The 24,118-nt window shown below is 38.2% G+C and overlaps 1 protein-coding gene across 3 annotated transcripts in view; it reads left to right on the forward strand.

Moving 5' to 3' along the window:
- LOC139982650 (protein wntless homolog) overlaps positions 1 to 24,118 on the forward strand; it is a 64,283-nt gene that overhangs the window by 22,614 nt on the left and 17,551 nt on the right. The window contains exons 10-12 of one of the 3 annotated variants that reach the window (XM_071995683.1): positions 1,520 to 1,663; positions 10,982 to 11,228; positions 12,027 to 12,170. In XM_071995683.1, coding sequence (XP_071851784.1) covers positions 1,520 to 1,663; positions 10,982 to 11,228; positions 12,027 to 12,133 — 498 coding nt within the window. In that variant the 3' untranslated portion in view covers positions 12,134 to 12,170. Of the gene's footprint in view, positions 1 to 1,519; positions 1,664 to 10,981; positions 11,229 to 12,026; positions 19,902 to 24,118 lie in introns of those variants that run through there. The other 2 variants (XM_071995672.1, XM_071995663.1) reach the window with 2 other exon arrangements.

A 24,118-nucleotide genomic window follows, 5' to 3' on the forward strand; every position in this document is an offset into this window, starting at 1 on the left:
TACATTAAATGATCACATTACCTTAATATCTAGAAATGCTGCATTTCATCTTCGCAACCTTGGTCTTATTAGGAAATACCTTACACAGAATGCTACAGAACAACTAGTGCATGCATACGTCACATCACGCCTTGACATGGGAAATTCTCTCCGGTTACGGTCTACCAGAAATACAAATCAACCGTCTTGCACGACTACAGAACATTGCTGCACGAATTGTCACCCGTTCCAAGCCAAGAGAATATGTCGCACATATTCTGAGAGAATTACACTGGCTCCCTATCAAATCGCAGTTTCATGAGACACACAAATAAATTACATCTGTGGGAAAATCGCTCAAATCGATCATGGGGTGACAGAGCATTTGCTGCTGCTGCCCCTTCCAGAACATGTAGACACAGTCCATCTCTTGGTTCTTTTAAACGCTCTCTCAAGATTCATCTGATGAAACTGTTTGCCCATTTTTGCTTGCATTTTTGTCTTGTACTATGTTTACTGTTTTTTGTTTTGCTGTCGCACTGTCTTTTTTGACGGAGACCGGTGCATTATAAATGTCCATTATTATTGTTATTAGGTAGGGAGAGGAATCAGTACAAAACTAATACACATCAACTATACATCGGAGGTAGACTAAAGTTATATACTTTTAACACTGATACACACCTATGCTAGAAGAGAAATATCTAATGGCATGTGTATGATAATTTATGTGTTTGAACTTCACAGTTTCACAGTACCCTGTGAGCAACACCACACTTACATTTCCTATCTGGCATGAATATAACATCGTCTCTGTGAGGGCCTGCTATTTTGTCTAAGGTTGTATGTTTGTTAGTAGACAATGTTGGACGATGACCATATAATTTTTTTTCTAATTGTTTTTACTTTATTTTTCACAATCAACACTCATTTAGAGGAAAGCCAGTCCAAATTCCAATCAAAATCTGTAAAGATGTAAAATATGAAGAACAGATATCAAAATGACATATCTTTAGCTTATTTTTTATTTAGCTCATTGATACATAGTATGACAGATACATTATTCACATTGTTGTCAAAAGGAAGTAAGCTTTGACTACAGGTATATCACCATGGTGACAATACCTGTCAAGATGGGTGTCACTGCCTCTCCCAGAGTGTAAACATTTTACTGCAGGAGAAGCAAACACCTCCCTCATCTTTATATTAGCTACAATGCACGCAATGAATTGTGAGGAGCAACTTCATGAGGCCAGGGAGGTCAAGTGAGATGTCATTACAGGTTGATCCTCCTACCCCTCTCCCTATTCTTCCCCTCCCTCCCATTCCCCCCCCCCCCAGTGGCTCAATGTTATTGGGATAATGTGTACAGTACTTTCCCACAGTATTTCACACTTTGTAGCCAGCCTACCAAGATGTAATTGTATGGTATATACATATTTTGTAATATATTAAATATTTGTGCCGTATATTTGTTTTATATATAAATATTTGTAAATTACGAGATAAATATTATCCATCCTGAACTAAGTCGTTGTAGATGGGTTTTATCATCTTGGCTGCAGTCTGTGTGTGCCTTTACTTCTGCTTCCTACTATTCATGGTGCTCTGCCTGTTCCGTAACCTTCGAATGAAGTCTGTGGCCTTCAACAGTATGCCCAAGAATAGAAAGAACTATTATCAAGTGAGTACGCTATCATATTGTTGATAGGTGAAGCAAACCGTTAAATGGCATCCCTATGACACAAGTAAACAATGCTGTTATACTTGTGAAGCATGTAGCTAACCCTCATACCCCCCCCCCCTATTACACAATTAAGGATGTTGTTATACTACTGATGGGTGTAGCTGACCCTCATACCATCCCTATTACACAAGTGAGTATGCTGTTATACTATTGAAGGGTGTAGCAAACCCTCGTACCATCTCCTTGGGTGAAGTAAAGATGCTGTTATACTACTGATTGGGGTAGCTAACCCTCATGCCATCCCTTTGAGTCAAGTAAGTATGCTGTTATACTTATGGTGCATGTAGCAAACCCTCATACCATCCCTATAACACAAGTAAGTATGCTGTTATACTACTAATGGGTCTAGCTAACCCTCAAAGCACCCATATTACACAAGTAAGAATGCTGTTATACTTATGATGCATGTAGCTAACCCTCATACCACCCCTATTACACAAGTGAGTATGCTGTTATACTACTGATGGGTGTAGCAAACCTACATGCCATTCCATTGAGTCAAGTAAGAATGCTGTTATACTCATCGAGTTTAATAAATCTGGAGGAACTTTCACACAGTAAATACGCGAGGACGCGCGTACCATGCATGGAGGGTCATGTGATGTGTTCCAGGGTGGTACTAATATATTACTCTCCCCATTACGCATGATGATTTCACCCAACTAGTACGTAAATGTGTATGCGTGCTTAGAGCAGCAGACGACACCCGTTACCTAGCAATAACCGTGCCTGTAGCCTAACGTGATAGCTATATTCCCGTCGATCAGCATTAGGCTCTGTTCCATGGAGAATTCCGTGGTTGCAGTGAACTAAACATCCCCACAGCACCAAACGCTCACCCTTGACAACCAGGGTGGAACTACTGATTTGGTTCACACGCAGTGCTTGATGAATACACATCGAGTTATGTATGCGAACAGCAGACGACACTTAACGATGTTCCAGACGACACTCTCAACTTAATTATTCACTAAAAATGCTGTTGAGTTGTTGCGCAGTTCATCAATTTCTTTAATTGTGCGCGAGTCTATAAGACAGTCTATAAATACAGTAGCTGTACCTCAACTTCAAACAATCAACTATAGGCCTAGGCCTATTCAACCAGAATCATTTCAACACAACAATGTACGTTAGGCTAGTTATTGTAGAGATGTCTGCATTAACTGTAATTAACTTGCCCGATACCAGACTAAACATAGGCTATGTTACTGTTAGGCAGTAGGCACTATCTGCATGTGTTAAGTCAGGTCTACCGAGAACACTTTCTCTTAACTTCTGCAGAGTTAGCTAGTAAACACACTTAACATGATATAAGACACCGTCCAGTTCAACAATCCTTTTCGACAAAATTCGTTCTTGAAATACAATTCAGACATCGACATTTCCCGCTGCAAGACCAATGTATCTGTTCTTGTTCTGTGCCAGCATGTCTAACGTTAGCATATTAGCACTATTTCGTAGGCCTGAAGTACCAGTACCTTCTTATGCCGTTAGTTCCCACGTCTTGGTGCAAATCTTTCACAAAGCCACTAACACTATTCTCGAACTGCTACAGAGAAATATCAGTTTGGTACCACCCTGGAACACATCACATGACCCTCCATGCATGGTACGTGTGCGCCCAATTGACATGAATCCTCCAGATTTATTAAACTCGTTGGTTATACTATTTGATGGGTGTAGCAAACCCTCATACCACCCCTATTACACCAGTATGCTGTCATACTGTTGTAGCAAACACTTGTGCCTTTAATTTGAATAAATGTGTCGTATTTTTACTGTTTACGGATAAAGCAAACCCTAATTTTATCCCTATGGGTTATATTATATCTATGTGATTCCCTTATTACCAAGCTGAAAGTGATAAGTTTTCAAAAGTTTACAAAAGTTCATCCCAGAAAGTTTAGCCCTTTCACGTGATACCATTCAATATTTTTGTTAGAGAAAATGTTCTGTGAGTGGCCATTAGGAGAAAAATAAATCTATAATAGTGTGATTAAGTTGTAACCAAACAACTGTCAAAAATAAATCTTGCAAAAAGTGTTGCAAGGAATCACTAAGCCTGTGGTTTGCTTTCTGTTGTTTTTCTAAAATATCTGGTTAAAATATTTATTATTTGTATGTTTTTTTTTGTTTTTTTTTTGTTTTTCATCAGTAGAGGTTGTTCTTCAGTGCTTCGATTTGTAGTTTTCATTTTCACACTAAAACATGAAATTTCCGTGTGTTAAATATGGCTAGCAAAAATGTACAGTACATCATGTCATTGATTGCAGTTCCAAAGAGAGCCCACATTAGCCAATTGGTTAACATAAATATTGTCACACACTACCTGGCATCAGTGTTGTATGTAAAACATGTTTTATAAATTTTTATCACCAATGCTATATGGTTCAGTGGATATAAAGTACGGTGGGTTTCTCATTCGGGAGAAATCAACAGTTTTAGGCCGTCTGAAGTTTTCTTCCAAATTGTACAAAAGGTCCTGCATGAGGCTTTAAACTGCAATTTGGATGGCCAGCTAATGTGAAGGGTATTCCCATACCCCAAGTGAATGGCCACCTGATGTGAAGGGTATTTCTATCCGCTTGCCCCATAGGTACATACGGCTTCTTAGCTTGGTATAATAACCCCCTTCCCCCACCCCTAGGCTAATTCCACAGCACACTTGATTGCATTGAAATGCTATTGTTTCATACTATGATATGCAGGAGTTATTGAATGCTATTATTTCATCCTATGATATGCAGGAGTTACTCTTCACATTGAAATGCTATTGTTTCATACTATGATATGCAGGAGTTACTCTTTACATTGAAATGCTATTATTTCATACTATGATATGCAGGAGTTACTCTTTACATTGAAATGCTATTGTTTCATACTATGATATGCAGGAGAAACTCTTTACAGGTATAATGAAAGTTATGTTCATGTGTGATATTATCAACTAGTACAGGAATGGGTATATTGTTGCATTTCAGTAACTAAGCTGATTTTTCTTTGAAACATTGTCTCCAGAGTTTCTGTAACACTGGTGCTAATATTACATCCTACTAGCAAAACAAGGTCTTGCATCTGTTACTTTAAAAATTATAAATGTAGCAAAACCATAAAAAGTGTCATATTATTGCATTTGAGAATCTCTTTACAGTGACTATCTCAATGGAGGAAGAAACTTGTGTTTATTGAGCCTCTTAATTCATACTATGTTAATAGCTCATGAATGATTCAAAATGTGTAACAGTATATTCAGAAACCAGCACAAAGAATGTAATTGGCAACAACAATAAAACGTACCTGCAGTACATGTGCTATGTTTATTTGTTTATGTGAAAACTGCAACGATAATGCGGTCAAAATCAGTCAGTTTTCAAACAACTATATCTAAAAAAAAATTCCCCATTGATAATTTTTTTTTTTTTTGTGGGGGGGGGACCCCAATTGTATGACAAAATTACCAACCTCCTGGTAAATCTCTGCACTTTTATAGTTCTTTTCATATATATGTTAAGGAATAACAGAAAAGTAACTGGGAAATTTGAAAAGAAGCAGAGAAATTTGATAAAGGGATTGCTAGTAATTAAAGGGTTGGAAAGCTCTGTTGACGTACAGGAATCGGCAGTTGTCATCTTTCTTGTATCTTGTAAAATGGAAGTATAGGAGTTAAATGTTCCTCTCAGGTTATCACCTTAAAAAGTCCATTCACCTGTAAAATAGATGTTCAGGAAGACACTTGCAAGACGAATTAGTCCGGCCTCTCCCTGCTACTTGGCATTGCAAATTGCTGCAGGTACCTTGCAGCGTGCATGGAATCAACTTTTCCAATTCCAGGAAGACCGGCAGAGCAATAATGATGAGGAGTCCTCAATATGTACAACAACATATGAATATGCACGTTGCATATATGCATTTCTGCCCGGAGCATTTTGTCGATAAAGCCTTTACATTTGAAGGCCAGTGTAGGAAAGGAAACATTTCAGTATATGTAAATTTAAATTCATTTTACATTCATTTATTTATGTAAGAAGCAGAGATGATGAACTACCGATGAAATCTGTAAATTTTGAGAGGTACAGAGAGGGTCAAGCATGCTGAAGGGGTTAGGTTCATACTGACGATCTAAGACATTTGATCTGTAGTGTTCTCTTCCAATCCTCATTCTCTTTAGTTTGTATCGCTATAAGCTTGCTGCTGTTACCATGAAAGCGTTACTTCCAAATCTCTTAGAATATTTACAAAATACTAACAACAACAAACAATATTAACTCGAAACATGGTCACCTTTTTCTAAGATGGTAGAATAGATGAGAATCAGAAGATCACCCAAGATGGTAAAGTCCGTCATGGATTTTGTTCTTCGACTCATCTATAATTTTAAAAGCCGGGATCTATAAACAGTAGATCTGAAAGACTGAAAATGACTGTATTTAAATCTGTCGTTTCGTAGTACCAACACGCATGGGATTTACCTTGGGAGAATTGATTAAGGATGTATTCTACATTGACCTTTTGTCACCATTAAAGAAAAGGAGAGGTACTTGAAAACGTCATCTGTAAACAGATTACGTTTTGATACTCCACAAAAGTTGCAATGTCAAAGGAACATTGTCATTTTACACATTAACTTCAAAGGTTGAAAAAAAAGTGATAAAACTATTTTTTTTTCTTCTTAAATTTGTGGGACACAAAATTTCAGTATGAGAACAAATAGCTCAATAATTTCAAGCCATTCAATAGTGGTGACTTGTCTGATGGCTTTGTTATGTCGAAGTCCACTGGATCACTTGTGAGGTTTTGCCTGGCTCACTCCCCGAGTAATGCAGCTTTAAGATTCAATGAAATACACTCATGTAAAACCAGCTGGTTGAATTTTGTCAGAACAGTAAGGTTTTCCTTGAATAAATCTCACTACAGTTCCCACAGGTTCCTGTTGCAATCAACTGTAAAACTGTTATATTGCCCGCTACGAAACACCGAACACAATTGTTCTTTTTCTCTTCTTCAAATGGAAAATTGCCCAGTTAGTGTAATTGTGAAAGCTGTGAAAGTGATATTGATTCAACTTTTGCAGTGACACATGCTAATGTTACTATACAAAATGACCCATGCATCCAGGTGGTGATGGTGGGTTGGTGGTGGTGGGTTGGTAATGATGGGTTGGTGGTGGTGGGTTGGTAATGGTGGGTTGGTAATGGTAGGTAATGGTGGTGGTATTGGTAATGGTGGTGGTATTGGTAATGGTGGTGGTATTGGTAATGGTGGTGGTAATGGTGGTGGTAGTGGGTTGGCGGTGGTAGTGGGTTGGCGGTGGTAGTGGGTTGGCGGTGGTGGTGGGTTGGCGGTGGTGGTGGGTTGGCGGTGGTGGTGGGTTGGCGGTGGTGGTGGGTTGGCGGTGGTGGTGGGTTGGCGGTGGTGGTGGGTTGGCGGTGGTGGTGGGTTGGCGGTGGTGGTGGGTTGGCGGTGGTAGTGGGAGAATTCCAACAGTAACTAATATTTCTCTAAATATAGTAGAAAGTCAAGTAATGCTCATACTTTAGGAATTTCCTTCTGCGAGACATATAATTGTCTAATGTAACTCTCAATGTATCTCAGTCTTATGTACTGTCTAATGTAACTCTCATGTACTGGAATGATGGTGATGGTGAGACACTTCAGGGGAAAAAATCCTCCGTTGAACATTTTCAGTCTAACTTGAGCCGTTAGGTCCTGCCTATGTGTGTTTTATTGTTCGATTGTTTATTGTTTTATCGTTCCGTTCTATCCCTGTTTTTCATATTGTAACATAGCCATATTTTTGAACTGTCTTTTTACATTTTATGTGCAAGATCTTAATTTCCTTCTTTGGAGTAATAAAGTTCTACTTATCTTATCTTATCTTATCTTAACATTTGGGGCCAGTGCTGATGACCTGTAAGTCTCAGACACGCTCACCAGCTGAGGCATTAGCCAATCAGATGATGTTACAACCTCCAGAGACGAAAGGTCATCCGACGAACATTTACGTTTGAAAGGAGATGGAAATTTGTTTAGGATAAACTAATTGGGCTAAGGGGTAGTCCAGTATCCGTAAGATGTTGCCTTGCTTAAATTCTGTAAGACGTCATCGGAAAGATCGTTTTGTTTCGTGTCGTTAGAGAAGTAGTTGTCGATCTCCAAGTGGTTAATTCTGCATTACTTGTTACGTTGTGTAAAGGCTCAATAGTGCTTATCTCGTGTATGCTCAAGTATGATAATCTTGTAACCAAAGAAAAAACCAAGGAACCAGGTGCTCTCCCTGCTCAAGAAGTCTTCGGTCCGTATATCAGCCGACCCAGGTTTCCATGAAGGCGATGAAAAAATGTAAATTAGAGGAATTGATCAAATGGGGGGAAAAACTTATTTAAAGGACTATGTATTGCATCCTCTTTTGTAATTACAACAAGTATTGGGATTTTTTACTGTTGTGTCTTTTAAGAATATTTTGGTACCAGACAATGTGACACTTAATATATGGTAGAGAAAAATATTCTACCCTGTAAATTAGTAGAATGCTCCAACCAATATCATGTTCAGTTTTAATAGACATGGTTACTTGAATGTAAACTATATGACAAGGTACATAAAGTAGTCAGTCTCCTCACTTCAGGAGAGGGGTGGGTGTTAGTAGGTAGGCTGTGATATCATCATGGTGGGATTTCATATGATAAGATATTATTAATAAATTTTCCTTTAGGTGTGATACATACACATGTAATGTTTGTTTAGTTGTCATTGCACATAATATATATATATATATATATATATATATATATATATATATATTAACCGAAGACCTCTTCAGCTAAAATTGCCATGATGACATCACTAGCTCTGCTGTTGTAAAATTTCACAAAATCCATGATTCAGAATGGTATAAAGATGTAGTTTTTACCTAAAAACTATCATAAATTGTTGTGAAAAAGATAACCATTTAGCCAATGAAATTTCCTTTTAGAGTGGATGGGAAGAGAATGGTGGATTGGTTATGAGGGAAGGGGTCAGGGGGGGTATGAGGGAAGGGAGATTAAGGTTGGGATGTGGCAGTTGGTAGAAAGTCGTAGAAAATAAGAGAATCTCTCTATACAGTGCGATAACTGATAACTTGCTTTTAAGTTCTTGCAATTGATATTACTTGATGTTACTTTCTTTGTTACATGGATGTGGTGAAGTTATGTGAATTCATTGGAGTTAGTGATGGCATCATGGCAATGAAAATGTTTTTTTTTCTATGGTTTTCTCTATAAAATGTACATGAGCAGATGTTACATTTATGTCCAAACACACATGCCTCTTTAAGGCATTGCCTGACGGAAAGTTCTTGTTAAACTCGGCAGACGCAAAAAGAGCTCTTCTCTTTTCCATTCAAAACGCTTCATCCCCTCAGGATTATAAAAGAGTTGACGGGGTACCATACCTCATAATGAGCTAGTACTTCTCTCAAGGTCAGAGATCTCTCTCTCTGATTTCCGTCAGAATATCGATGTAGGTGAAGTTGCGTCATCGTCGTCGTTTGCCAAAAGGTTTTTGTTATATCTTCCGGTTATCTTGGTTAGCTATGATGTTAATCAGTTTCACGTCCCTACACTTGGGAGGACGGAGTGTGTTTTCACCTGAATGTAATGGATCCCTTATACCTTTAGGATAGGAACAGCAGTTTTCCGAACATTAAGTCCTCGCAAGGTATCAAGGAAAAAAAATACAGCACAACCCTCAGGCTACGAATGGGGGGGGAGTGGGAAAAGATGGATCTGATATGTCTATTTCCATTCAGCTAGAGGAAGAAAGGAATTCTTACATCAATTTGCAACAAAAATAGAAAGTTGGCAGAAAAGTTTGTCTATAAAAAGATGAAGTTCACTTCGCGAGTGAACCTGCTAAATTAAAGGAAATGTCAAAGTAAAGAAAAAGGTAAAAACACAAATGTATAAATTTGGTTCATTTGTTGAATTATAGAATAAGGAAAGAGAAGAATGAGAAATAGAAAGAAAGAAAGTCCAAAAGTTCATGAACAAGTCTCCAATATCAAAATGAACTATATAAAATGATAAGTGTTTTTTTGCTCTTCTTTTGTACAAGATTGTTACATTTACAGAAATGATAGTGAAGGCAAGCCATGTCTCAGTTATTGTGAAATTTCTCTTGAAAAATAATATCAGTAAGATGAGAAACATCACAGCATGCTAGGATAGTCACATTACAACTGTGAATTACCAGTTGTGCTGCACAGTGAGTATCATATTGTACACAAGACCACAGTGCCCTACTACAGTGTATTTACTAACACAGTGATATCACAGGGTGCTATCAAGTTGGTTATATTTCCTGAATTTTTCTCAAATTGCAACCTCAATACATTATAACAGTGTGTTACCCATTACTACAGTGTGCTACCCACACTGCACTCCCACAGTGTGCTACCCACACTGCACTACCAGTGTGGTACCCACACTGCACTCTCACAGTGTGCTACCCACACTGTACTCTCAGTGTGCTACCCACACTGCACTACCACAGTGTGCTACCCACACTGCACTCTCACAGTGTGCTACCCACACTGCACTACCACAGTGTGCTATCCACACTGTACTCTCAGTGTGCTACCCACACTGCACTACCACAGTGTGCTACTCACACTGCACTCTCACAGTGTGTTACCCACACTACACTCTCAGTGTTATACCCACACTGCACTCTCACAGTGTGCTACCCACACTACGCTCTCACAGTGTGCTCCCACACTGCACTACCAGTGTGCTACCCACACTACACTCTCACAGTGTGCTCCCACACTGCACTGCCACAGTGCTATCCACATTGCATTACCAGAGTGCTATGCACACTACTGCAACAGTGTGCTACCCACACTGCACTACTAGGTGTGCTACCCCACACTACTGCTAACAGTATATGCTTTCTACACTGCACTGCTGGGTGTGCTACCACTCTGTACTGCTAGAGTGTGCTACCGCCACTGCACTACTGCAGTGTACTTTCATAATATGAGATAGTTCCACTGTGACCAATTGTTTTTATTGTGCCCTTTTAATTGCAGTTAATGAGATCACTAAATATGTTTAATTACTAATCAATAATGCTTGTTCAAGAGGCCTGCTTACTCTTTTCCATGATATTTGAACAAATTCAGTGTTCAAATGTTGCCTGCTGCCGTCGTCGCGAGAGATCGGAAAGCAAGGTTTATTTCATTTTTCTCTTTCCTCTTGTGATTATCTTTTGCAGGGCCTTCTCTACCGGTTTCGGTTTTTCATGATTTTCACCCTCTTCAGCGCCGTCATGACCGTGGTCTTCTTTGTCTTGTCACAAGTCAACGAGGTCTACAACTGGCACCTGGACAACGAGGATCAACCGCAACTACACTACACCAGCGGTTTCTTCACCGGTGTTTACGGACTCTGGAACGTGTATGTTCTAGCTGTGCTCTTCCTGTACTCGCCCTCACATAAGGATGAACCCCTGCTCAGACAAGGTAAGTGGAAGGGTATTATTCATGTGCGATCTACAGCTTACGTTTATACTTACGACATGAAGACCGTGCAGTACTCAGCGATAAGATGTGCATAATTAACAATTGTTTTAGAAATGTTGAATGTGTATGATTATTGAGAAATGCCTTTAATATAAAGGCCTTTGGACTTAGGTTAGTTTTTTTTTATGCCTATATAACTTTCCTAGTCTTTCCTTCCAATGATGGCACAAGGGTTCATAAATAGTTTTGATTTTGTTTCTAGAATAGTCTTTACCATACTGCCTTACTCTTTGCGCTACCACCCTGTGCTACTGTAGTTTGCTGCCACCATTTCTTTAGCACCGTTCTTTAGCATTATGAGCGTCCACTTTGTGCGACCACTCTGCCGTACAAGAGTATGTTACCGATGGGCTCTACACGCCATGTGCCTCTTGAGTACTTCAGTCATCTAGTTCATGTGTATTTCAATACATGTGGAAGCACTTCAATTACATTGTCAGCATTAGATGACCAGTCTGCTTTTAACATAGCCATGAATGGTGTGCACAATTGAGGCGATAACTCAGCACGTGTGATTATATACAGTATGAATCACTTGTTAAACTATAAAATCAATTTAAATGCAACCATCTTATTTGTGGTATTTATTGACAAATACACAAAGAAGAAAGTGGTAAAAGAAAGCAATGAATATCAACCAAATTTATAGCTAATATTAATTATTATTATATATATTAATAATAATTCCTGACTGTACGAGTGTGGTATTTATTTATCTGTGCTGATTTTTACCTGTAGGGCCATCTGTATCATTTCTAGCCGTCCAGTGTGATTTTCACATTCTCGTGCACTCTCAGAACGATGAAAACGATCTCGTAAAAATAGGCCACGGTGACTGGAAGTGAACTGCGTTTTCATCTAGCTTGCCGAACGATGATCAACGTAAAAATCAGTCAAGGAGCAAGACCTCTGACTTTTCCTTCCTCTACATAATTAATTATATAATAAATAATGCAGTTTACACAAGTTGCTTTACTCTGTAAGGCATTTTCTAAATTATTAATTTAATAAATGGGTCAGACGACCCATGTACAGCAGAGTCGACCTGTTCATCCAACTCTGTGGAGAAATTTGAAACGCTTGAGAAATTTGAAAAGAGGCTGGAAAATGTTAGTGCTGAATTATAACCTGCCAATGAGAATGGCCAGTTGGGTACACATTTTATGCATTCAATACATCTAGGAGTATCTTTTATGTACAATGAATTTGTATTGACACTACAGTTATGATATATAGTGCATGCATTTAATACAACAGACTAGATATAAAAAATCTCTCGCTGTGATGCTCAGTGCAATCTTGTGTAAAATAGATCAACAGGCTATCGTATTACCATTAGGCTTCTCGTGCCTTGCAAAACACGGGGTAAAGCTAAAGTGTCCTCTTGCCAGCCCGCTAGTCCCTGCACCCCTATGGCTCAAATGGCTCCATAGGGTTCAAGAGATGTTTGCCATTTAAACTGTTACCCGTGGACATTCTATGTTTGGTTCGTTTCCAACTCTTCAATGTCTAATATTGTTCATCAGCCAAGGTTTTCATGAAGGTCTCTCGGTTCGCTCTTTTCTTACCCATCGTGTGCTACTCGAGGAGCTACAGAGCCCATTCCGAGGCCCTGGGGCAGTCTTACATCCTTGATTTAGCTCAGGACTGTGTGAGCAAAGTCCTCCAAAATTTCAAGTCCTATGTTACGAAAGGTCTATTGGTTGGAAGTGATGGCATGCTGGAATACTTCAAGTATATTCCACCCTCACCTCAAGTGCACTCTCCCACAGGCCATCAATTGAATTTGCAGCAAAATAGATCATTCTGCGTACGTCTTATGCACGTGAATAAGAAAAAAAAGGAAAAAAGGGACATAAGACAGAGAAAGAAAAAAAGAATCTCACTGCAATGTTGTACATGTATGTCCTGTGTTACATGGTGGAACAAATAGTACACATTCATGGTATTTACAGTATGCATGACATTCAATGGTTACTTATTGCTTTAATTTTGCACTATGTATTGCTTCGCACGTTTATGAATTAACAATCATAATTCATATCGGCGTGTCAATAATGAACGCTTTGAGTTCTGCATAAATTTTGCTTTGTTGCCTCATGGGCCGATTTTTATCATGAGAGTCAAATGGAAATATTTGCAGTCAATGTCGATTTTTTAGAAATTTTTCGGTTTGTAATTAGCAGATATGACCATGGAATGACAAATTGCTGTATCTTTTCATACCAAGATTTATATTGATTCAGTGCATTTATAGTTTGATGCCATAGTAAGGGTCACTTGATTTTGGTTTGTTGGAGGAGGTGGGAGAGTTGGGGGGGGCCGGAATTTTTTGGGATGGGGAGGGGTAGCTGGGTACTATCTGACATGATCTTGTTGGCAGCACAAATGTATCATGGTCCAGAGATGGGGTTATAGGGCCCAGAGAAAGTGAAATATTTGTTGACTTTCCTATCAGGTTTTAGAATGATATGTCAGGATATCCCAACATGATTCCTACAAACAATAAGCCCCATTTAGAGTCTATACAATTCATTGAACCGCCAACCGAGAAAGTGTCGACACATTGCATGCGTACAGTTCACCCGTTTAATAATACCACCTTAAAATGTGATCATGTATACATGTATATCAAGAGCCAAAGCATTGATGGATTCGTTACTCAAGAGTCATCAAAAAAGTCATTAAGGGTGCTTATAAACAAAGACTCCTGTTAATTAAACTCCTATCAGCCCTAATCTGAGATGGTGGGTGACAAGTCAGTGTGGTGTTTTTATATTATCTGATCTGGCCGATATGAAAAAAAAAGACTTGAAGAATTTACTGATGTGAAACATTTGTCAGTCACCAGGAGATGACAATTATGTCACAACGTCAGGAGGTGGTACCATTCTGACTGCTGAAATATTGAACATCGTAAATATTGTAACATCCAATCTGCATCGAGTCCGCAGTGAATGGTCAGTATGTGGAAGGACGGTCATTGACTTGAAGAGCAACTGACCGTTGCGTGCCGTGGTTTGATGTCTATTTTAAGGAGAGAAATTTACAGAGATGTTAATATGGAAAGTGCTATAGTCTCTAAACTTAAAATTCTTAGTAAAATTTCTTTAATGGAGAATTTCAAAGAAGTGCTTATAATGAAAGTCATAATTTTCTTGAAACTCACATGTAAGGAGAAAGCAGCATGTAAAAAGAAAAATGCTGGTAAAAATTTTGTACACTCCCAAAAGAAGGGCAGAATAAAGTGCAAAAAAATGTGTTTAATTCTTGAACCTAAATATTGCTGAAATTGGTATCTGAAATATCATCTATCAATTGGTGATTTCTATCTGAAAGCCAACTATTGCCTTTTTTCACCACCCCATCGATTCCACCTTTGCCCTTCAATGTAAAACTGCGAAGTTACAGTAGCAATGATTGAAAAAAGAGTATATTTAAGATATTGACAAGGAATTCTCCAAAGAACAACCATAGTTATTCTGTACAAGATAAAAAGTTATGCATCAAGAAATTGATATGGACTCCCGAAAGGTTCTATGGGGGTTTCACCTGTAAATTACATAAAGGTTAATTTGTACCCTCAGGCGGTTGACTAGTATCAAACCTATTATGAGTTGTTAAAGGGGATCCTTTGCACAGATGTAACAGAATTTTTTTTTAAGTTAATCAATTGTTTTAAAATGAAGTTAGGGAGGTACTGTAAAAATTTTTTTGATCAGGCGCGTATTCACTGGATTTTCTAACCTTTGCTGCGCAAATTACTATCTAAGCGGAGCGCCACCATCGGTTGGCGCAGAGCGTACAAGAATTTCCTTGGTTTTGATACCCCCAGATCACCGGAAATGGCAATTCCAGAGCATGAGAATGACCAACCTGATGTACACTTTGGCCTAAGAACCAAGTATTTCCCCAATAGTTTTTTTCATTCATAACCTTTTTGAAGATTGTCACCCGTCCCACATGATGTTCGACCTCATCGCATCTCCCGAGGTAACTCAACTTCAATGCATTGTGCCAACATTTTGAACTTTCTCTGTGTGTCCAGTATGTAGTGTGGCCAGATGATAATTTCCTTCACAAGTTTCTTTGCAGATATATATAGGCTAAGTGACTTAGGCTTCCTAAACTACTTTCCGAGGCAACCAATGTGGTGATAAAGGCTATAGACGCATGATCCATACATTTCTAAAATTCAATCGATATATCATTTCTCTGTTGATTTATGATCTATCTGCCCTTTGATTGATTTGATTGCAATCAATTGCACATTGACTGAAAGTTAGTAAACAACAACACACACACAGAGACATCTGTCAAAACGTGGGAACAAATCCCTGCACGACAGAGATATTAACTGTCCGATTTCATCAGAAGCTTTGTCTGCAATGAATACATTCTGTTTTCACCCCGACCTGGAACCCCATTTTAATGGGTCGCAACCCATTTTAGGGGTGGAGGAAGCGTGCTAACTATTATCCTAACACACTGTAGCATACGCAAATTGGAGCCTATACCGCAATTGTTTCTCTGGATTTTCAAAAAGTCCCAACATTAGCTTACATCCAAGTCCCCACAACTTTCAGGCCCTAGGGGCAAACCCTGCTGGCATCCTTTTGCTCTGCCAGGTAGCATTCTCCTTTTGTTGCAGTTAGTTAATGCATTCAAATGTAAGGACAAAGGAATTGTAAAGAAACTCTATTGTCAATAGAAATAACAAAACCACTTTTTTTTTTGTATATTACATTCTACAAGAAATATCGATCGAACCTAGTCTTGGGGCATTATATACCGATATCAGTGCTACCGGTAGTTTCAAAAATCGTGGTAAAAACGTGTGACATGGATCTCTCTATGTGTGCGTTGAAAAATTGAATTTTGCTCAGAGTAGACCAATCTGCATTCAGGGCAAAACAATCAAGTGAGACAGCATCATTAAAAATGATAGATGGTTGGATCTGTGATATGCTCCAAAGATTCTATTGAATGGTTTAAGTCGTGTGATAGAAGTCAAAGGGCCTTTGTTTAATGGGGTTCATTAAACCTGCATGACCATATAAAGCGGTGTGCCACAGGGATCTATTGTTGGTCCATTAATGTTTTGTCTTTATAAATAATGACTTTGATTTGTAGATATGTCTATCACACCGCAAGGCTGATACGTATGCAGACGACTTTCCATGTTAGTTGGAAAATCATAACAGACGTATCTCATAAATTACATGAAGATGATATGAACATATAAATAGATGGTGCAGTGATAACTTGAAGATCTATGGTAATAAATACAGACTTAACTAAACGCATGATACATGTAGAACTTCTGTTCAAGACAAAGGCAACGTACATTCACAGATACTGACATTATATGGATGGAAATCAACCAGCAATATAGAATGTGAAAAGCATTGGGTGTCAGGATAGATATGAACCTATCCTGACAAGACCAAATAGATTATGTGTGTAAGACCATCAGCACCAGGATAGATATGAACCTATCATGGCAAGACCAAATAGATTATGTGTGTAAGACCATCAGCACCAGGATAGATATGAACCTATCCCGGCAAGACCAAACAGATTATGTCTGTGAGACTATCAGCACCAGGATAGATATGAACCTATCCCAGCAAGAACAAATAGATTATGTGTGTAAGACCATCAGCACCAGGATAGATATGAACCTATCCCAGCAAGAACAAATAGATTATGTGTGTAAGAACATCAGCACCAGGATAGATATGAACCTATCCCAGCAAGAACAAATAGATTATGTGTGTAAGACCATCAGCACCAGGATAGATATGAACCTATCCCGGCAGGACCAAATAGATTATGTGTGTAAGACCATCAGCACCAGGATAGATAATGAACCTATCCTGGCAAGACCAAATAGATTATGTGTGTAAGACCATCAGCACCAGGTTAGATGTGAACCTATCCTGGCAAGACCAAACAGATTATGTCTGTGAGACTATCAGCACCAGGATAGATATGAACCTATCCCAGCAAGAACAAATAGATTATGTGTGTAAGACCATCAGCACCAGGATAGATATGAACCTATCCCAGCAAGAACAAATAGATTATGTGTGTAAGAACATCAGCACCAGGATAGATATGAACCTATCCCAGCAAGAACAAATAGATTATGTGTGTAAGACCGTCTGCACCAGGATAAGTATGAACCTATCCTGGCAAGAACAAATAGATTATGTGTGTTAGACCATCAGCACCAGGTTAGATGTGAACCTATCCTGGCAAGACCAAATAGGTTATGTCTGTGAGACTATCAGCACCAGGATAGATATGAACCTATCATGGCAAGACCAAATAGATTATGTGTGTAAGACCATCAGCACCAGGATAGATATGAACCTATCCTGGTAAGACCAAATAGATTATGTGTGTTAGACCATCAGCACCAGGTTAGATGTGAACCTATCCTGGCAAGACCAAATAGATTATGTGTGTTAGACCATCAGCACCAGGTTAGATATAAACCTATCCTGGCAAGACCAAACAGATTATGTCTGTGAGACTATCAGCACCAGGATAGATATGAACCTATCCCAGCAAGAACAAATAGATTATGTGTGTAAGACCATCAGCACCAGGATAGATATGAACCTATCCCAGCAAGAACAAATAGATTATGTGTGTAAGACCATCAGCACCAGGATAGATATGAACCTATCCCAGCAAGAACAAATAGATTATGTGTGTTAGACCATCAGCACCAGGTTAGATGTGAACCTATCCTGGCAAGACCAAACAGATTATGTCTGTGAGACTATCAGCACCAGGATAGATATGAACCTATCATGGCAAGACCAAATAGATTATGTGTGTAAGACCATCAGCACCAGGATAGATATGAACCTATCCCAGCAAGACCAAATAGATTATGTGTGTAAGACCGTCTGCACCAGGATAAGTATGAACCTATCCTGGCAAGACCAAATAGATTATGTGTGTAACACCATCAACACCAGGATAGATATGAACCTATCCCAGCAAGAACAAATAGATTATGTGTGTTAGACCATCAGCACCAGGATAGATATGAACCTATCCTGGCAAGACCAAATAGATTATGTGTGTAAGACTATCAGCACCAGGATAGATATGAACCTATCCAGTCAAGACCAATAGATTATGTGTGTAAGACCATCAGCAACAGGATAGATATTAACCTATCCTGGCAAGACCAAATAGATAGTTAGTACGTGTGTAGGTGTGTAAGACCGTAAATAGGTGTGAAAAGTGTGTAAATAGGTTTGAAGACCGTCAGCACCAGGGTTGGCCCTTGTAAGAAGCAATTTATATACTTAACTGATGTGCCAACTTGTGTATAATAGTATAATGGATACGTTCTTCCGTACCTCAAGTACTGCAATCTTGTATGGGGGTTCATGCAATCAGGGAAATGTTAAATAGGATTATAGTTAAGCTCCAAAAAAGTGCTACCAGGATTATTTTAAGTGCTACAATGACACAAGATCATGTGACCTTTTCAAGTTTCTTGGTTGACACTCTTTTGATGATTAATTATGGATATAAATATGGTATATTAGTTATGGTGTATATTAATGGATTAGTACCTCATTTTATGAATGAAATCATGTTTACTCTCACATGCTATGTCCACAATCATCTGTAAGGTCTGTGACATCAAGAGGGCTCTCCTTGCCCGGGGCGGGGGGGGGGGCATGACCGAAATACACAAGAAAAGATTTTCACTAATACTGCCACAAAAGAATTGAACGAGTTGCCGCCATTTATGAGAAATGCACACAATTTTAGCAGTTTTAAATGATCTGTTGAAAGGAATTTTATATTTATAATGTTAATTTATGTAAATGTTCTAAAGACTTTATTATGTTTAAATTCCAACTCTTTTGATAGTTAGCTTTGTAACATCTTACCTATTTACATATGTTTTTCAATGGGCTCATTTTCTTTCGTTTACAAATTTAAGAAAAATAAATGTTTGCAAAAGATTGATGTGAAAACATTAAATCATTGTAGATTGCAAATGATTCAATCAATTCTTAGTTATCTAATAATATTTTGAATAAATTCTATTATGCCCTAGAGCAAAGGAATTTTCCAACATGGCTCATCCAATTTAAATATTTATTTATTCCTTTGTTTACATTTCTTTTTTTTTCTTGATGTACTTAATTTGCATTTTCCTACCCATACAGCACAATCAAGATGTTATTCTTGTAGAAAGTGGGAAATTTGCCAATCAATATCACTATGGGTTACCAGACATTCACATTATTAATTTAAAAACTGATCATTGGCCAATACCCCTTTAAAAAAGACACATTGAGATTCCATCTTTTTGTTTACGGTGGTTGTCCCAATGTCTTCAAATAAGTCCTCAAACAATCTGCCATTATATTCATTCAGGGTGTTTTGATGATTTCCAAGTTTGATGAAAGAATTTTTTTTTTATAAATGTTATATTACTTTTTGTCATGACAATTTTGCCTGATAAACCGGATATATATATAGACATTTTGAAAGTGTTTATAGTAATGTGCACAGTAGCTATTATCCCTTGTGAGCTGATATAGGGTAATAAATATTTATAAATTTGCATTTTTTGATCACTTGAACGTATTTCCAAACTTGTTCTGTACTTGGCTCGTACTCCATAAGGGTATACAGTAAATTGCATAAACTTGGCCATTTTCAAGGTGATTGACACACAGTACTAGTTAACAATCGCCAAAGTTGTCAAGAGTGAGATCTTAGTCTGACGTAATTGTCCTCCAAAAGCCTACGGTAAAGTTCAAGTAGAACTGGCCTACTTTCTGGTATGTCAGTAGTATTCTAATAACTTCAAAATCGCATACCGACCCAGCTTATTATCTGGAGCATTCAAGTTATATACTTTGGTTCTTTCACGTAATAGGTAGAAAGTAATACTTTGCAAATTTATACTCAAATTTGCAAATTTATATTTGCAAATTTAAGAAGTTCAAGTTACCGTCTTTGCAGGTCCACAACTTCATGTAAATCCGGTTTCTTTTTTTTTAAACGGTTGGCTGAAGATTTCACATGAGATTCGAAGATCCCGCCGTGATGCGATACATGAAACCGTGTTGGGTTACATTACAACCATGATGCGATATATGTTAAAACCGTGATGCGATACATTTTACCGTGATGCAATACGTTAAACCGTGATGTGATATATTTAACCGCGATGAGATACAGTATGTAACATTAAACCATGATGGGATACATTACAACCATGGTGCGATACATTAAACCGTGATGCGACACATTAAAACTGTGATGTGATATGTAACATTAAACCGTGATGGGATACATGACAACCGTGATGCGATACATTAAACTGTGATGCGATATATTAAACCGTGATGTGATATGTAACGTTAAACCACGATGGGATATGTTATAACCGTGATGCGATATATTAAACTGCGATGCGATGCATTAAACCGTGATGAGATACATTACAACCGTGATGCAATGCATTAAACTGTGATGCAATACATTAAACTGTGATGCGATACATTAAACCGTGATGCGATACATTGCAATCATGAGTCTCACGTTAAAACAGGTGTGTATGTAACACCGTTCAGGATTACATAATCATCATGAGAGTCAGAAAAACAAAAGGCTGAAGATTTCACATGAGATTCAAAGATCCCGCCGTGATGCGATACATGAAACCGTGTTGGGTTACATTACAACCATGATGCGATATATGTTAAAACCGTGATGCGATACATTTTACCGTGATGCAATACGTTAAACCGTGATGTGATATATTTAACCGCGATGAGATACAGTATGTAACATTAAACCATGATGGGATACATTACAACCATGGTGCGATACATTAAACCGTGATGCGACACATTAAAACTGTGATGTGATATGTAACATTAAACCGAGATGGGATACATGACAACCGTGATGCGATATATTAAACTGCGATGCGATGCATTAAACCGTGATGAGATACATTACAACCGTGATGCAATTCATTAAACTGTGATGCAATACATTAAACTGTGATGCGATACATTAAACCGTGATGCGATACATTGCAATCATGAGTCTCACGTTAAAACAGGTGTGTATGTAACACCGTTCAGGATTACATAATCATCATGAGAGTCAGAAAAACAAAAGGAACTATGCTGATATCAATATTCATCGTTAAGAAATTTAAAAAATAAAACTTCTATAGCTTTAATCAGTCTCAATGGGTTAGGATCACTTAAGTGCACAGCTTTCATGACAATACAGTAGCATTATTAATTTTGTAGTTTGGAAAAGAATAAGTTGGAAATATTTTAACTGTTGCATAACTGCTCCTGTTATTGGTACGATTTGAATGTAGGATGGATATTTCATTTTTGACACTTCCTACGCATGGGCGGCGTTGTGTCTTGAAAACTTGACAGGGATGTGGCGATAAATAACACTGTCAAAAATAGTCTGTTTCTATGGAAACATTTGATGATTAATGGTGTCAGCTGTAAATGGCAATATGTCCTCACTCTTTAATTCATCGAGCATATGGCTTTGTTTGTTCACGGTTACATGGTTACACCATTATATACCAGGTGTGTCAGATGGGTGATCAACAGGACATATAACTTTTGAACAAGTTAAAGGGCATGCTTTCATCTCTGCTGTAAGAATCAAGGGACAAAAACAATTTTGATGCCCTCATTGAGTCCAAGGATGGTATTGAACATGAAAAATGTGTGAAATTGTTAATAGTTGTAGTTGCACATGTTTCATCAGCATTGCTAAAGATAAAATGATGCCCAAAACTAAGAAAAGTGTGACAGAGCAATCCCATATAGCAAGGGACATTCTTATATAAAAGAAAGTTCTTGAGGATCTGACCGCTTTCACAAATATTGGAAATAGGTGAAACTATCCCTTTTCACCACCACTGTAGTGCAAACGTGGTGAAGGAATTTCTTTTGAAACCGTGGAGATAACAGACAAATCCCATTTCCCAATTCACCAACCAGATACCAATCCACAGGAGAGAGATTCGGGGTTAAACGATACTGCGCGACAGCACTTTCGAGTCAGTAAGAGCTGAGCTGGTTTCCAGACTGTGAGGGATATGAACAGGTGAACCTGCATGTGGGTTTGGGGGCAGCAGACATCCCAAATCCACTACACCCACCAAGCCTTCAATGATTGGTTTTGTATATTATGATCCAGTCAGAGAGAGTAGCTTTAATATAACATGATTGCCACAAATTTATCACCCAGCCTCGTCACTTTTGACATCATTTGGTGAACAGTATTTTTCTCATTCCTATAAATGCCTGTTTGCTCCCATAAATAGTAGTGAAGCATAGCTTTGTGTCTAGTGATGGAAAAGTCAAGCTTACAATCAGAGCTAGTAGTCATCTGTTGTATTTAGCAATAGAATTCTGTATTGAATATACTTTAATTGAATAAAACTGCCAGATCTTAAAGTAATATATCTCGAGAGTATACGGCGTGACCCCGTAGGAATGGCCACACTGGTTGTACATTAATTATGTAGTACTATTGTCTGATAGTGTTGCTGCTATATGACAATATAGACCTGTAATCCACCTTGATGTGAGTTTAGTGCCAGTGTTGTTTGCCAGACAAAAAGTTACAGGTCACCTTTGATACCAGGTCAACCCCTAGCTCCCTTTACATTATAAATTTAACACCAAGCACAATGTTTCATCACCTCCCCCTCCCCCTCCCCCTCTCCCTCCCCATCCCCTCCCCATGCCCACCTCCAGATCCGAGTCTAGGGCAGGGTTGAAATTGCAGGGTCTGATCCACGATGACATTACAAATTTAACAAAGTGCAAGCTAGTCTATGTAAACATTGACGTAGGCATATATATTTCTTGTGGTGTAGTATGAATACAGCATGTACATTGTTGCTGCATTTCTAGTATCTGAAGTATATAACATAACAATGTGACTATGGTAACATACCAAGTCTATATAAATTTATACAAATTACTCAACTCATCCAGAAAAGTTTTCTACCCAGTACAGTAGGTAACAAACCAGATTGTATGCTTACGTAGCAAACCTTGGCATACTTTTCCCGGTAGTGTACAGAAGGAAAATTGGAATAAATTAGCAGCATTTGCCGGCCTAGTATTGTCCCTTTAATAATCTTTTCAAGGTGACATATGGTACTGTACAGTGAAAAGATTAAAAAAACCTGGACAAAAGTGGCAACTCCCACTAGTTTTATTAATACCAGAGTCTATTTTTAGACATGACATTGGGGATATCCAAAATCTTCTTATTCTTTAATACTGCCCTCATAAGGTCCACCATTGATACATGTGCACCCAGTTGAAAGATGTTGTCCATATATGATGTTTCCAGGTCGTCACGGTTTCTAGACTTGTAGCAGTTGAAATATTGAGCAGTATGATTCTCCTGCATAGTCTGTTAGATATCCTGGGTCCAGCTGTATATACATTAGATAGTATACAAATAATGAATGGTTTCCATTCGTGCAATAGTGCAAATATTTTATTCATTGAAAGATGGAATGTTCCATTCAACTCGGCTGTGCCTCGTTGAATGGAACAAATTACATCTTTCAACGAATGAAATATTTGCACTATTGCACGAATGGAAACCATTCATTATTTGTTTTATACAACATATTATATTAAGATGGGTAAAATGCACTCATGCAACAGATTGTTTTGAACAGACAGGATTCTCTGCTCTCTTACTGTACCATTGAAAGAAGTGCAATCAAAAAAGTATAAAGCATGGTTCTATCATCATAGCAT

This window comes from Apostichopus japonicus, chromosome 2, assembly GCF_037975245.1.
Source record: "Apostichopus japonicus isolate 1M-3 chromosome 2, ASM3797524v1, whole genome shotgun sequence".
NCBI classification, from domain to species: domain Eukaryota; kingdom Metazoa; phylum Echinodermata; class Holothuroidea; order Aspidochirotida; family Stichopodidae; genus Apostichopus; species Apostichopus japonicus.